General features: G+C 35.1%; 1 protein-coding gene across 1 annotated transcript; it reads right to left on the bottom strand.

The window, feature by feature from the left end:
- Positions 1 to 321: 321 nt before the first annotated feature.
- Positions 322 to 4,220, bottom strand: LOC110646870 (uncharacterized). Its single transcript, XM_058141379.1, has 5 exons — positions 3,847 to 4,220; positions 1,515 to 1,613; positions 1,321 to 1,429; positions 1,005 to 1,238; positions 322 to 758 (listed from the first exon to the last, which is right to left on the bottom strand). The coding sequence occupies exons 1-4, from the start codon at positions 4,026 to 4,028 to the stop codon at positions 1,131 to 1,133; spliced, it is 498 nt and encodes a 165-aa protein (XP_057997362.1). The 5' UTR covers positions 4,029 to 4,220; the 3' UTR covers positions 322 to 758; positions 1,005 to 1,130.
- Positions 4,221 to 17,014: the final 12,794 nt, after the last annotated feature.

The following is a 17,014-nucleotide window of genomic DNA, read 5'->3' as shown; positions in this document are numbered from 1 at the left end:
TATATCAAATGACATGCCGAGCACGGGCAGATTTTAGCCACTCCACTACCTCTGCAATCAGGTCAAAGCCCCATATCTCCCCATTTTATCTAAAGGGCAACCATCATGGAATCAGGTGATTAACAAGAAATTATGTTCTTTAAGACGTAAATTTGACAGATAATAATCATCCCATGCTCAGTATGAACCCAGAAATACAATAGTAGTAAACAAGGAAAATGTTCACTTCCCTCAGCACATTGACCGCAATTCTGTACCGGCAGTAGAAGAACTTTGCCTCAACATCCCAGCCAAGTAATAAAAAATTCATAGCAGCAGCCGTAAAAAATAATCTAATCCAAAATTGAATTTCATAATGTCTACAGCCAAACTAATACAGACTCCAAAACTGATAACAGTTCAGTAATCTTAAAATGTACACAAGCCAAAGATCACATTAATTGGTCCTTACCGTGAGCAATAAAAATCAGTTGATTCATGTTGCATGCGCTCTTTTAACTAATATGTAAATGAAAGTTTTAATAAAATCTGTTCTCAATTCTAGGGGAAAGGAACATTTAACTAGCTACTGAGACAAGCTCGCGCATCTAGTAGTTCAAATGCAGACAAGCTATTGATTAGTTACTCAGCTGTATTGATTAACGCTTCTTTTTGCTTGCTTTTGCTGCACTGGACTTGGAGGGCGTAGCAACCAGGTAAACAAACAGAACCACAATGGAAATGACAGAAATTAGAGATCCATATTTTGCCAATAGCCTCTGCAAATCAAAGAGAACATCATTTAAATATTATCCTCAAGGTGTGAACATCAATAAATTGAATTGATATTTGCATGCTTGTATATTGAATGATCAATCACTCAGTAGGGTTAAATCAGCTTCAAAAAAATGGGAATGTATGAGTTTAATTTGCCTATTTTATGCCATTTTATGTCGAAGTTCCACCAAATACATTTCAACAAGTATCATAAACTAAAAACCAGACAATGAGAAGATGATTCATACCTTCGCCTGCAGAAGTTTCGCCAGTGCAATTCCATAGAACAAGAAAGAAAAGAAAAGAAAAGAGGGGAAAAAAAAAAAAAGGAGTTCAGTCAACGGGAAACTGTGCACTCAAGCATAGAGGCAAATTTATATACCTAAAAAAAAAATCAGCAAGAAACTTACCCACTCAAACTTCTTTTCAGGAGGTCTCTCGGCAAGGACATCTAGAGGCAGTATGGGAGTTGAATATGCCTCCTATAACCAATAGAAATATGAAAATTTCAATGCCTAAATTAGTAAGAAGAGAACAAGATATAGAACTCTGTGGATTTCACACCTGTAGAGCCGACTTAGTGGGAATGCGAAAAGTAATAACTGCTGGGGAACCATAAAACATTCCTTTCACTTTGCCCTCCAATTCAAAAGAGTGTGACAGGATACCACCACTGCAAAATGCAGCGTGAAAAACATTTCACAGACAAAGGATCACAAATGCAAAATTGACTGCAACTACTGAAAAACAGTACTCACGCATCAAGTCTTTCCCATGACTGTGAAGTGTTGCCACTGATGACATCAAATATATCTTGAGGCCAGCGATCATCAACAAGACTTACATCATAAGCAGTCCTGAAAATTTCACAGAACAAACATCATATAGGACAAAAGTAATACAACAATTGCTCAGGCAAAACCATAAATAGATGTCAATAGTTAATATTCAACTGGGAATACACAAAACAGAATAACTAGAATTAAAAAAAGCATATGAAAGTCTACTAGTCTACTAAGGCCACTACTTTATTCCCTGTGGGATTCAATCTAATCTGTTGCCTGGACATCAAGGATCATTCAGTTACAGCATCCAATTCCACGCCATAGCAGCGTATTTTATTCTCACAAGATAGAAAGATGCAAAAGCTCATATACAAACTAGAAGTAATACAGGTTCCAAAAAGAGCACCAGAAGCTAATCATGATGTTTATATTAACAAATTTTAATTCATCTTTTGCCATGAATCAACCTTATCAACAGAATTCCTTCAGGCCCACTCCAGCAGTGCACCCTCAAGTACAACGTAAAAGTTGCCAAAAGAATGGATCATTTATCATTTTCTAAGGGGTTTAATGGGATTAATGGGCCATAGTGAGAGCTAACAACTTTGAATTCAAATTTCCCTTTGGTACACCAAACTGTAAATATTTGTTCCCCATTCAACTGCTACATTAAACCAAGTAGAAAGTCTTGAAGACACTAGATTTTCCCATGTTTCTTAGATGCAATCCAAATGATCGTTACAATAGACACATCCAGCAAAAGGAAAACCATGTCACTCTTAATTGAAATCACTAGCACAATTTTGAAGTACAACCTTGGGCCCGGCAATTTGGAGGCAGTCTTTACATGCCTAAACCCATCAATTCAAGCATTGTCTTCAAGAGTGAAACACTTTATACAAGAAGCTGATTAAGCACAGAAAGAACCTTTTTAAAAGCACAAAGCAAACTTTTTCTTGTATTGATATAATTTTCATAATTTAACACATTTCTATAGCAAACTTTTTCTTGTACTGATATAATTTTCGTTGTTTAACACATTTCTATCATTTGTCAAACATCAACATCACTAAATTAATGGCTCTTGAATGTGGATGCTCATTCTAAGTAGCAGTATGCTATAGTCATCATTTGAACCTATGAACTTTGCACAGTTACACAATGCTCTAATTGTTTGAGACCATCTGTATGGTAAAATCAATACTCTGTTTATTTAAGTTTCTTGAACCTTCCCATCTTTAGTTTGTGCACCTTACTTCAAGCAGCCGCAAAGTTGCACTTTACAGGTACAGAGCATAAGATTCTTGTACTTGAGTGTAAATTGAGGTTTAACAATGCTATGCTTATTTCAGTGTCAGTGAAATTTTCTCAAACAGAGCACACATCATTAACAAACAAAGTCAGTATACACAATATGGCCTCCAAGCAAAAGAACAAAAACTGTAGCTTTTACTACCCATATAAAATATGCAAACAACTCAAGCAGGTCAACGGGACCTCATGCTTCAATTCATAGTTGAATAAACTTGGAAGTATAATACTTTGCAAGTTGCAACCAATAGAATGTAGCTTCAGATCAGAATTTAAATCAGTGTTTCATATTCATAATTTTTCATTTAGACTCATAATATCAGACTTCTCTGCATAAAGATAAAATGCACATTCCAAGACACAATCACTCAAATACAAAGCATTATAATTGTTTACAATGGTAACACACGTGAGGAGATTAAAGGCAAGTATTAGAGCTTATTTAGATTCTGATAGAAAAGCTAAGAATGTGTTTAACACAGATCCAAATCCACTGCATTCTAATATATTTGCAACTTATTTACTCTAATCCATTCAAAGGATTTGCAGCTTTTCTAGATAGATTATTACACGTTAGACAACAGTTGATTTCTATCCTCATCGAATCAGACCCACAAATGTCCGTGGACTAACAGCTTTAGTTAGCAGGCCTATGTTAACACTCTACAATGACATCCTATTGCTTGATATGACTGATTGAATTAGTATGATTCGCTCTTATATTGAATTTTTGCTCCTTGATTATAACTCCACTTCAATAACCCTAGGATTGCATCACAATAATATCAACGGACCGCAGATTTTAAAAGCTTTTCAATTACTCAGCTCAAAAGCATGGAATTCAAACCATAAACGCCTAATCAGTGAAGGAACGTAAGAAAAGGTCAATTGAATCTATAAACAAAAAAGAAAGCGAATCATAGAAGCTTAGATCTGATCAGACATATTCTAAAATTAATAAATAAAAGGTGAAAGGAAAGGCGGAGAAACTCACGAAGTTCCCTGATTGTAGATATCTATGGAGACGGAGACGCGTTCGGAGCCGGATTTGAGCCTGTTGAGAGTGGCCTTCTTATTGGCTACTATGAAGGGAACATCTGTGCTAGCGAGCGACGACGACACCAAAAAGAGTGCTAACAATATCAAGATTAGCGACTTGCTAATTGGATTTGTCATTGATTAGTGCTCGCGGCGGATGATGGTGGCGCTGGTGGTGGCGACGAGGAGGATTTCGATTCTGATTTGGTTGATTTGTCTAACAGAAATGAGAAGGCGCAGCACGAAGAACTGAAAAACTGCTAGGGTGCGTACGTAGTAATTGGCAAATTACAGAAAACTCCCGTGCTCGTTGGATCACATTCCTCAGTTGATTTTTTCTTTATTAGTTATTAGTGTACTACATTTTAGTACGTTGGATGTATTTTATAATTTATCATAGATATTACCATGATCATGTTCAGGTGTTTTTAGATACTCAATCCATCAAATTAGTACAGCATAATTTATTAATTTAATATATAATATTTTATTGATGATATAATTTTATTATTAATATGCTTAGAAAAATGATATAATATAAAATAATTTAATAATTTTTTATTTGGTTAGACGGTATAATGTAATAAAATAAATATGATGATTACTAAATATCTTTATTATTTTTTTAAAATATATAAATAGTTTTGTATAAAATGAAAATTTAAAAATTTAAAACAATATGAAATCACAGATATAGTGATTTGAAAACTTGTGATAAATTAGAATTAGTATTCTTCTAAACAATCTAAACAAACAAAAAATATAACTATATCATACAATATAAAAATTATGACAAACCAGGGATTAGAGAATTCATGATTATAGCTAAAAAAATTTTTTTGGTATATATAATAGCCTAATCTTAGTTAATTGTCACAATTATAGTGGGAGTGACTAAATTAAATTTTTTAAAAAAAGGTAAATTTACAATATGATTCCTAAAATTTTATTTGATTAGCAAAATAGTCTATTAATTTAAATTTTATATTTAAATATTTTTATTTATAATATAAAATATATATTTACATTATTTTTAATTTAAATTTTATACTAAAAAAATTTTTTATTGATTAAAATATATTTGTCACTACCTAACCTATGGGCCGGACCGGCACTAGGACCTGGGCTAATCTAAAGGCCCCGAGGCCCGTAGTAAACCTAACTATTCCTTAACCCAATCCTAAAGCCCATTTTAAGCTCAATTTCAAGAATTCAACTAGATAGAGTTCAGTCATAATATGGATCATATAACGGGGAGTTTTTTTACTCGCCCGATCTGTAAACACAATATACAACAATTTGGGAAGTTCAGCTCACCCTCCACATACTCATCTCCCTCATCCAATCCAATCATACTCACACATAAATGTATTTAATATTCTTACAAATTCAACATAATATTATATTACAGTCCCAAATTGATTAAAATACTTCTAACGCATGTGGAGTCTAAAATTTTGGCTAAATTATACAAAATACATTAGATATTACTAATTGACCTGCGAAGAAGAGGAGCAGGTTAGTCATAATAAGTAATTCTCCTATAGCCTAAAAAAATAAGGTGAACAAGAATAAGCGTTCGACTCAGAGAGTAAAATACCAATTTTAACTATAATTTCTATAACTACCTAGATCCAATGCATCCTAAAGAGTAGAATGCAACACCATCGAAACTTTCATACATATCACATCAAAACAGAAAAAAGGCAATTTAGAGCACTCACACACCCAATAATATTCAAACAGTACATATATGGGAGCTGATCCCCTATATATCTCTCTTAATCCAACCTCTGCCAGCGAGTGTCTCTCAAGCCAGACTTTCGCTTGATAAACCAAATGCGGGGGCCAGCGAGATCATCTCGAGCTGTGCCTACCATGACTTATCCATAAAGGATAGGGTCCTAGCGAGTGTCTCTCAAGCCGCGTCTACCCATCCTATCCATATCAATACCACACACCACACACACACCAACGCACGCACACTGCTCCAAATTACCATAAATAATATCCATGGCACTTCGTCAATTAAGATACAATATAAAAAGTGCCTAGTGTTTAACTACATAGATACATATTTATAAGTGATGCATGGGTATGCTTGAATATATAATAATATTAAAATTATAATTAAAATTAATATTTTACTCACAGACTTGAACCGAGGTCACTGCGGTGGCTGGGTTGAGGAAGAAGGCTATCCCGGCTCACCTGACAATTTCATTAAAATTATTTAATATATTTGACTCAATATAAGTTTAAAAATGATCAAAGATGCCCTAAGTCGTGCCGAAAATTCGGCAGAGTTTTCCCTATACCTAGGATCTACCCAACCTATAAAAGAGTTCAAAATACACTTCTATATTCACAAGTCACACATCCACAACTCAATCACATCATATGGCCCCTCCTAGGCCCATCCAAACAGTCAGCAGCCATAATTTGAAAAATTATAATTTAGTCCCTACAATTAACCCTTTTGCAAAAACTATCCAAATGAGCTCTAAAAATTCTAAAATTTTTCCTCAAGGTCCTTAGCAATATTATTAAGCTAATGCAAAAGTAATTATAATTTTTTAACCTACCACGAATATTTTATAGATTTTTAATTGTAATCAAGCACTAGATAATTAAGAAAAGGTAAGATTCGGGTGTACCTATGCCAATTCCGACCTTGGGGACGCGTCCGGAAAGTCTGAAAATGGTGGGGTAGCCTATAATTTCAACCCAATTCTGAAACTTTTTCTATAGCCTGCCTGCCCGGTCCGAAATTGCAAACTCGAGCAACTGTTGAATTTTCATGAATTGAATGTACCTACGCGAAGCTCACAATACAGGGGTTAGTACATAATTTTTACAGAATGTATTAAGCTCATTTAGTATTCGAAAAAACACTGCAAAGCTTCATGGGACCCACCAAAAACGGTGTCAAAAAAATTCGAAATTGATATTACTGCAAAGCTCTCGCCAAGGGGAGCACTCAGGTACTCTCGGATTTTTCGTGGAGTTCACGGTTTATGAGAAATCTAGCCCAAAATTTAAAATAGGCTAAAACTTCCTAGACAAAAATTGGACAAATCACTAGATGGATTTTGGTGTTCTTGGTGTCTATAGAAAGCTCTCGAGGTATAGATGGGTTTTGGGATAAGATCTAGTCCAATCGATGGCCGAAATCAGCTCGGGAAGCTAAAGCGGCACACTGCATGAAAGGGAGTTTTGGGGCACATTTTCCGGCTATTCCAGGAGGCGGCCGACAAGGGGAAGGATACCAGGGTGGTCGCCGGCATGAGGGGAAGGGCTTGGTGGCGGCAGCCGGCAGTGGGGAGGAGAGAGAAAAGAGAAAAAAGGAAGGGAAGAGAGGGAGTCGGGACGTGCGAGGTGTTAGTAGTATATTTTATTAATAAATGGCATTTCCACTTTATATATTATATTTATGTGTAATAGAAAAGGTCCATTGATATTTTGTTAGAAATATTATTCTATTTATATGAGATATAAATAAGATGGAATGGTGAGTCTCATGCCATATAACAAATAAATGATAAGTAGGTAACAGTGATGACACTATGACAAGCACATGGAGTTTACTCTGTCAATGTTTTGTCATAAATCAAAGTAAATAGAGATAAAATCCTATGTTCATTTAATTATTCTAGTTATCACCTATTTAAATATGATTTAATTAATTAATTAAAGAGTTTAATTGATTAATTAAATAAATTAAATTTATATTTAAAGTGTTTAAATATGAATTTAATTGATGAGAAATTAATTAATAGAGATTAATTAATTAATTTATATTTGATATAAATTAATTAGAAGAAGAAAATAATTATTTTGGGTTTAGAACTCAAAATTAAGACACAGGGGGTTTTTGGTCATTTCACGGTGTGACAAATGTTTTTAATCATGTAAGATTATTAAAATTAAGATTAAATATAGGTTTGACATTTAATGTGTTAACCTAGCTATTTAAGTGTGGTTATGAAAAGAACAAATAACCAGCAGCCTCTCCTCTCATTTGTCAAGCCACTTTGAGCCTCTCCAGCTATTTCTCTTCATCTCTCATCAATTCAAAGAGATTAGCCATCAATCTCTTGAATTAAGAACACTAGAAATTGTTTCTAGTGTCCGCTTACATCTCTAATCTCTTAAAAGGTAGAACTTGAATTTCTAATTAATAGAAAAGATTAATTTTAAAATCTTAAATGGCAAATACAGATGCAAAAACATATTAAAAGAGTTTTAATATGTTGTTTATCATTGAAATCAAATAGATAAAAATAAATCTGAATTCAATGGTATAATCTTGTGTTTTACTATATTTGCCATTTAGATTGTTGATTATATGATTTAATTGTGTGATTTGATCATGAGATGATTGATTCATTGCTGGTTGGATCAAGAGGTGAAGCCACCATTGGGGCGGCAACAATGGTTCCATGGGCAATTGTTGTATGATCTAAGGCCTATTCTTTGACTAATTAAAGTGTTTAATTAGTAGTTTTAATCACACAATTAAATTATGATTCAAATCAGAATTTTAAAAATTGTTTGAATGTAAATTTTAAAAATTGTTTGAATGTGATTCAAATCTGAATTTTTAAAGTTGTTTGAATCATATTTAAATCTGATTTTTAAAATTAATTCAATAAAGATCTGATTTTTAAAAATATTTGAATGTGATTCAAATCTGATTTTTAAAAATGTTTGAATGTGATTCAAATCAGTTGTTTGAATGTGATTCAAATCAATTTTTAAATTTGTTTGAATGAGATTCAAATCTGAATTTTTAAATTTATTTGAATCATATTCAAATCTGGATTTTTAAGTTGAATATGAGATATTCAATTTAATTTAAGTATGTATGTTTTATTTAATTGTTAAATACTGATATGCATGATGGATGATCATGGACTATAAAAGACCAATGTGATTGAATTTATTTCTTTTATGTTTCTTTGGGATTGTAAATTAATTAATTTATTTTAATTTATTTTGTGCATGTATTATTAAGGTTGTAATATTTTGGGTTGTAATTTCATTTATTTAAGTTCTTGTAAATTCGCCTTGGTATGTAAAGTTCAAGAGGTCAAAGAGCATTGTGGATCATGGGAGGAATTCAATATCAAGTGTTGATTATGTACTCCTTCAGCAACTCTTGTAAAATGAATGAATGAAATGCACCTAGGAATGCCCCATTCAATTCTTGGTGGCTCGAATGAATCCCTTAGAAAGTCCATGATCATACCATATTTATCGCTTATCCATGAATGCATGAGATGTATGAGAATGTATGCAATTATATGATATATGCATGCTAAATGGATAATGTGCAAAGTGAGACCTTAATAGTAATAAGGATGGCTATAAAATCTTCCAAACAAATGATTAAGTTGGAAATGCTATAATTAAAGTAATTATAACATAAGCCCTCCATTGGGGCAATTATTTTAAGAAATTTTAAATAGTTGCATGAGATGCAATTAATTTAAGAGATTTTCTTAAGAATAATTGTTAAGCATGAGATGTTATAAATATGTAAATGGTTTACATTAAAATTATTTGCATAATTATGACTCAATGGGATCAACTTAACTAATGCAAGATAAGTCAATAATGGATGTACCCGAGATTTTCACATGAGATGTGATGGGCAAGGAGTTGCTCACTTATAGTTTATTGTAATTCCAATAATGGATGTACTGAGGATGATCAATAGAATTATAAGAATTCAATCACCCACTATAAATCCATCCAACTAGGACCAATTTGATTAAAAGAAAATTATCATTTTGGTTATTTAAATAATACATTTAATAATTAATCTGGTTATTTTAACTTTGAACATATAGGATATGTTCTAGATTCAAATGTTCTGGGTCCCTACCTCCAGAGGCCACACAAGAGGAACATGATACTTTGGATAAATGGAAGGAGCATGATATGAGCTAAGTGTTACATGGATCCTCCTTCACCTACAAGAGTTGTATGGTGAGCACAAACAGAATGCTAGGTATGAGAATATGCCTAAACAGAATGCACCTGCTGGTTTTCTCAAAATGCTGGTTATTGCCCAAAAGAATATGTCCTTCAAAGAAAATAGCTAAATAGAAAAGGAAGACTAAAGTCGATGGAGGCACGGAAAGTGTTTAAGGTATGTCCATATCTTGTTATTTTCATATTTCTAATGATAAGATATTAAGTCCGGATTGGCGATCTAAATCTTTTACATGTTTGGACATGTTTTGTGTTTGGATAATATTTTATATGTACTGATGCTTTTAAGAACATCATTTCTATATCTAGTTTGACTAGAAATGGCTATGAATTGATGATGTTTGCAATATTTATTTTGGAAATAAATATGTTGGTTGTTATATGAATGATGGTCTTTATTATTTGGATAATAATGACAAACACAAATTGAATGCAAGTGATCTAAAAGAATGCAATGCCATGGTGAAAACCAACTCAAGTTCAAAATATATTTGGAAAATGGGGATTCTATCCTCATTGGGCTCTGAGCCTACTCCAACTTGTGAATCTGAAAATATTTTGAAATTAATACATAGTGATGTATGTGGTCCATTTAAAGAAATGGCTAGAGGGCTTTCATTATTTTATTACGATGATAAATCAAGGTTTGGGTATTTGTATTTGATGAAATACAAACATGAATCTTTTGAAAAGTTCAAAGAATTTAAATCTGAAGTAGAAAATCAAACAGGAAAGAATATTAAAGCTCTTCGATTAGATCGTGGAGGTGAATATTTAATTTGATGAATACTTGAGAGAGCATGGCATTGTTTCACCGACACTCTCTCCAGAACGCCCAAATGAATGGTGTAGATATGCCAATTTTCTTATTCCATCAAAATCGCTTTCTTCCGCACCTTATGAGATATGGCATGGAAGAAAACCAAGTCTAAAGCATGTTAAGATTTGGGGTTGTCCGACTTATATCAAAAAAAGGTCGATTTGTTGGATATTCAAAAGATAGTTTTGAATATTATTTTTATTTGCCTACTTCACAAAAGATTGTGATAAGTAGAGATTTGTTCAAGAAGGAGGCAAAGGAAGGCAAATAGAGTTAGAATTGGAGAATATGGATATAAATCCATCTAGTCAACCTATACCCATTGATGAAACATCTGAGATATGGTTTTCTTCATGAAGAAGAACAAGAGTTGTCTACTCATGAAGAAGTAGATCATGGAGATGATCCACTTACCTATGAAGAAGATATAGACTCTTCAAAATGGATTGATAGATTGATATAAGAATGAAGTTTGGGATCTTGAGGTATTGTACCTATAGGGAACAAATGGGTTTTCAAGAAGAAAATTGGTTACGATGGAAAGGTAGAGACCTATAAAAGGCAAGGAATAGACTATGAGGAGACTTATGCTTAAATCAATTAGGATTTTATTAGCACAAATGCATACTATGATTATGAGATTTGATGGATGTCAAACTTTTCTCAATGGATACATTGAAGAAAACATTTTCATGAAACAACCTAGGGATTTGAATCCCAAGATGGTTCCAAGGTATGCAAGCTAAAGCGATCCATTTATGGGTTGAAACAAGCTCGAGGAGTTGGAACATCCGCTTTGATGAAGCCATTAAATCCTTTGGTTTTATCAAAAATGAGGATGAGCCATGTGTATATAAGAAGGTTAGTGACACTATCACTTTCCTTGTCTTATATGTGGATGACATATCGTTGATAGGTAATGTATGTTGACAACTATAAAGGTATGGTTGTCAAATACATTCTCCATGAAAGACTTAGGGAGGCAACCTATATTCTTGGGATTCGCATCTATAGAGATAGAGCGAAAAGAATAATTGGTTTATCCCAAAGTCTATACTTGGAAAAGGTGTTAAAGAGGTTTAACATGCTTGATTCCAAGAGAGGATTGGAGACATGGTATCCATCTTTCTAAAGAGATGTCTCCAAAGACACCAAGAAAGAGATAAGATGGCGAGGATTCCATATGATTGGAAGTTTAATGTATGCAATGTTGTGTACTAGGCCTGATATCACATATGCCGTTAGTTTGACTTATCAATCCAATCCAGTTTGGAACACTAGATAATCACAAGAATATCCTTAAGTACTTGAGAAGAACTAAGGATTTATTCTTGATTTGTGGAGGTGGAGACTTGCAATTGGATGGTTATATGATTACGATTTCCAATTAGATATCGATGATAGAAGATATGTGTTCATTTGTAATGGAGAAGAGTTCCAACAGAGCACAAGGTCGAGTATAATTATCGCATCGATGTCGCAAAGGAAGCTATTTGGATAAAGAAGTTCGTGATGTAACTGAGTTCCTTCCATTGAGTCAGCAGCCCACTACTTCGTGACAACAATGGAAGGTCTCACCCAAAATCCAAACACATAGAAAGGCACTACCATATTATCGGATATATAAAAATAACATCGCTTGAAAAGATCCATTCACTAAGCCTATGTCACAAACTCAGTTAGACCGACATCTTGAGAAGATAGGTCTAAGATATTGTAATGAATGGCTCTAGTGCTAGTGGAAGATTGTTAGTAGTATGCCCTAGAGCATATCATTTAGTATGTATCTTGTACATATTTTATTAATAAATGGCATTTCCACTTTTCTGTTTATATATTATATTTATGTGTAATAGAAAAGGTCCATTGATATTTTGTTAGAAATATTATTCTTAAGTTGTTAAGAATATGAGTGACAATATTTCTAGCACAAAGTATCATAAATAGGTTCACAATCGAGGATACTTCATAATAAGGACATGACTTATCCAGAAAGATTGTATTCATGTTTGTTCCCAAGTTATTTATATGAGATATAAATAAGATGGAATGGTGAGTCTCATGCCATATAACAAACATGATAGGCACTTATAAATGAAAAAGGAAAAGGGCCAGTTTGATTCAGTCGATCCGATCGATCCTGTTCGATTCGATCAGTTCAATTCAGGATACTCGAAATTGAATTTTTATTCTATCCTAGAATTAAAAATGAGGCTCAAAAATTTCGAAAAAATTTCAGAAAACTCAAAAAAATTCGTAGAGTCTAAATATATTTTTAGTTTTACCACGTAGTCTTTAAATTAATTTTTAAAAATTATTAAAGTTTCACATTTTTAGAAAATCGAACCCGATTTCTAAATTTTGAAAAATTTCAAATAATTTTTCAAAATTTAAATAAAATAAAATTTAATATTTATCTATAAAATAATAATTTTGAAAATTAGGGGTGTTACATTCTTCTCCCCTTACAGAAAATTCGTTCTCGAAGTTTTACACAAGGCAGAATAAAAGAACAGAATTACACATTAAACAAATAAGAGTACTTGCTACACATGTCCTGCTCTGAATCCCAGGTGTATTCTTCTACTGATTGGCTCCTCCACAATACCTTAACCATAGGGATCTATTTTGATCTTAGCTGCCTCACTTGGTAGTTCACTATGGCTACTAGCTACTCCTCAAATGTCAAGTCTTCATTCAACTCTGCTGTATCCGGTTGCAATACATGAGAAGGATCAGGTATGTATTTCCTGAGCATGGAGATATGAAACACGGGGTGAACATGAGAAACGCTAGGTGGTAACTCCAACCAATAGACAACTGCTCCGACTCTGTCAGTAACTTCAAAAGGTCCAATATACCAAGTTGTCAACTTGTCATTCTTTCCAAATCTCATAACTTCCTTCATCGGAGAAACCTTCAGGAATACGTAATTGCCCACTGCAAACTCTACATCCCTCCGTTTGGGATCTGCATAACTCTTCTGCCTGCTGAAAGCCATTTTCAATGATTCCCTGATTAAAGGAACCATCTTAAAAGTGTATTGCACTAGGTCTACATCATGCACCTTTGCTTCTCCTATTTTCATCCAACACAGAGGAGACCTATACTTTATGCCATACAGTGCCTCATAGGGTACCATCCCGATACTAGAATGATAACGGTTGTTGTAGGCAAACTCCACTAAGGGTAGCTGATCATCTCATTGACCTCCGAAATCCAAGACACACATACGAAGCATATCCTCCAGTGTCTAAATTGTCCTTTTGGACTATCCGTCTGTCTGGGGGTGGAAGGCAGTACTAAAGTTTAACTATGTGCCAAGTGCCTCTTACAGCTTTCTCCAAAACCTAGAAGTGAACTGGGGCCCTCTGTCAAATATTATGAAAGCAGGAACTCCATGCAATCTGACTATTTCTCGAATATAGAGCTTGGCGTATTGTGCAACAGAATAAGTGATTTGCATAGGTAAGAAATGAGTTGTTTTAGTTAGGCGATCTATAATTAGCCATATCAAATCATATCCCTGAGTGGTACAAGGCAACCCAATTACAAAATCCATTGTGATCATTTTCCACTTCCGTTCCGGGATAGGGAGCTCTTGCAGCTTTCCCGACAGCCTCTGGTATTCAAACTTCACCTTCTGATAAGTCAAACACTTAGACACAAAGTCTGCTATATCTCTCTTCATGCCATTCCAACAGTAGTTATCTTTCACATCATGGTATATCTTGGTGGAGCCTGGGTGGACACTGTAGGGTGTATAGTGTGCCTCTTGCATGATCTCATTCCTGAGATTGTCCACGTCGAGCACACATATCCTAGAACCTTGCATAAGAGCACCATCACTAGCAAATCCAAATTCACAACATTCACCCTGTTGTACTCTTTCTATAATCTGTATTAATTGCGGGTCCCTGTGCTGAGAAACTCTGATTCTATCTCACATGTCTGGTCTTACTGAAAAATGGGCCAATAATAGCCCCTCATCTGAAATATCCAAGATCAGACCTTAATCCATCAACTCGTGTACTTCCTGAATTAACGGTCTCCTCACTGCTGATATGTGCGCCAAGCTTCCAGAAGAATTTCTGCTCAGAGCATCTGCTACTACACTGGCTTTCCAAGGATGATACTGGATGGTATAATCATAGTCCTTCAGAAGTTCCATCCATCTCCTCTGCCTCAAGTTTAAATCCCTCTGTTGGAAGATGTACTTCAAACTCTTGTGGTCAATGTATATCTCGCACACTTCACCATATAGGTAGTGTCTCCAGATCTTTAATGCAAAGACTACAGCCGCTATTTTTAAATCATGGGTGGGGTAGTTCTGCTCATACCTCTTTAGCTGCCTTGAAGCATAAGCCACTACTTTCCCATGTTGCATCAAAACACACCCTAAACCAACTCTGGAGGCATCATAGTACATAGTATATCCTTCACCACTCATCGGTAATGTAAACACAGGGGCTGTAGTTAGACATTCCTTAAGCTTCTGGAAGCTCTCCTCACAATCATCTGTCCAAATGAATGCAATGTTCTTTTGAGTTAACTTACTTAGAGGAGCTTCTATCCTGGAAAAATTCTATACAAAATGCCTATAGTAGCCAGCTAGGCCCAGAAAAACTTCGCACCTCAGTAACTGTTGTAGGCCTAATCCAATCAGTTATCGTCTCAATTTTCTTGGGATTTGCTTTAATGCCTTTACTAGAAACCACGTGTTCCAAGAATGAGATGCTTTCTAACCAAAATTCACATTTTGAAAATTTGGCATATAGCTGGTGCTCCCTTAAAGTCTGCAACACCATCCTCAAATGCCACACATATTCTTCCTCTGTCTAAGAGTATACCAAAATATTATCTATGAATACAATGACAAAACGGTCTAAGAATGGCTTAAACACCTTGTTCATCAAGTCCATGAAGGCCGCTAGTGCATTAATGAGGCCAAAAGACATCACCAAGAACTCATAATGACCATATCCTGTCCTGAATGTTGTCTTAGGCACATCATTATTCTTCATTCTCAACTAATGGTAGCCTGACCATAGATCTATTTTAAAAGAGAATCTAGCCCCTTGGAGCTGATCAAACAGATCATCGATCTGAGGAAGTGGATACTTATTCTTCACAGTCACCTTATTCAGCTGTCTATAATCAATACACAACTTTAAGGACCCATCTTTCTTCCTCACAAATAGAACAGGAGTGCCCTAGGGGGAGGTACTTGGACGGATAAAACCCTTGTCTAGAAGCTCTTGTAGTTGCTCCTTCAGTTCCTTCAATTCTGCTGGGGCTATCCTGTAAGGCGGCATTGATATGGGGTTTGTACCCAGCACAATTTCAATGCAAAACTCCATTTCCCTTTCTGGTGGTAACACTGGAAGCTCCTCAGGGAAGACATCCATAAATTCTCTGACAATAGAAACATTCTCCATGTCAACACCTTCTACAGATGTATCTCTCACTAATGCCAAATCCCCCTGACACCCATGCCTCAACATCTTTCTAGCACTAATTACTAACACCAAGTTACATGGAGCCATGCTCTTGTCACCATCAAAGCTAAACTATTCCACACCAGGTATATGAAACACATTTTTGTTCCTGCAGTCTAAAGTGGCATAATGAGTTGCCAGCCAATCCATGCCCAAAATTACATCAAAATCCATTATCGGTAAAGGAACCAAGTCTGTTGGGAGGATTCTTCCATCCACCACCACGGGGTTACCCGGAAAAACCATGTCCATATCTATGTTGTCACTTAGAGGGGTAGCTACAGATAAGGGGCATTCTAAAATTGTAAGGCTCCTACCCAATCTCATGGTAAAAACGGGGGAGATAAATGAGTGTGTAGCACCTGAATCTATCAAAACACGAGCCTCATAGGAACAGACTAGAAGAATACCTACCATAATTGCATTGGAAGCCTGCGCATCCTAGTGGGTCAAGGTGAAAACCCGAGCCTAATCCCTACCTTGCATTGTAAAACTCTGAAGTTGACTTCTACCTTTTGACCTGCCTCCAAATCCACGTCCTCCTTGTCCTCGGCCTTGTTGGTGACTGAACTAACTACCTGCCATGCTGGAAGCACCAGGATACAATTGACGAGGAACATTTACAACAGAACCCTGTGACCCCATCTATGGCTCACTGAACACGGGACATTCTCTAGCAAAGTGACCCTGCTGGCCACACCAGAAACATACTCCTAAACCCATGATACAAGGTCCTGAATGTCCTCTTCCACACTGTGTGCAGGGTGCCAAGGAGGATCTGAACTAGACCTGGAATCATCAGAATC

This window comes from Hevea brasiliensis, unplaced genomic scaffold, assembly GCF_030052815.1.
Source record: "Hevea brasiliensis isolate MT/VB/25A 57/8 unplaced genomic scaffold, ASM3005281v1 Scaf1, whole genome shotgun sequence".
Lineage (NCBI taxonomy): Eukaryota > Viridiplantae > Streptophyta > Magnoliopsida > Malpighiales > Euphorbiaceae > Hevea > Hevea brasiliensis.
Note: the sequence above shows the minus strand (reverse complement) of the source record. Positions and strands in the feature narration are given on the sequence as shown.

What these genes read in the sequence shown, in the direction of transcription:
- LOC110646870 (XM_058141379.1), bottom strand. Translation starts at nt 4,028, where the DNA reads ATGACAAATCCAATTAGCAAGTCGCTAATCTTGATATTGTTAGCACTC. An exon ending in ATCTACAATCAGGGAACTTC is followed by an intron (nt 1,614 to 3,846) that starts GTGAGTTTCTCC and finishes TGAAATTTTCAG; the next exon opens with GACTGCTTATGATGTAAGTC. An exon ending in TCATGGGAAAGACTTGATGC is followed by an intron (nt 1,430 to 1,514) that starts GTGAGTACTGTT and finishes TGCATTTTGCAG; the next exon opens with TGGTGGTATCCTGTCACACT.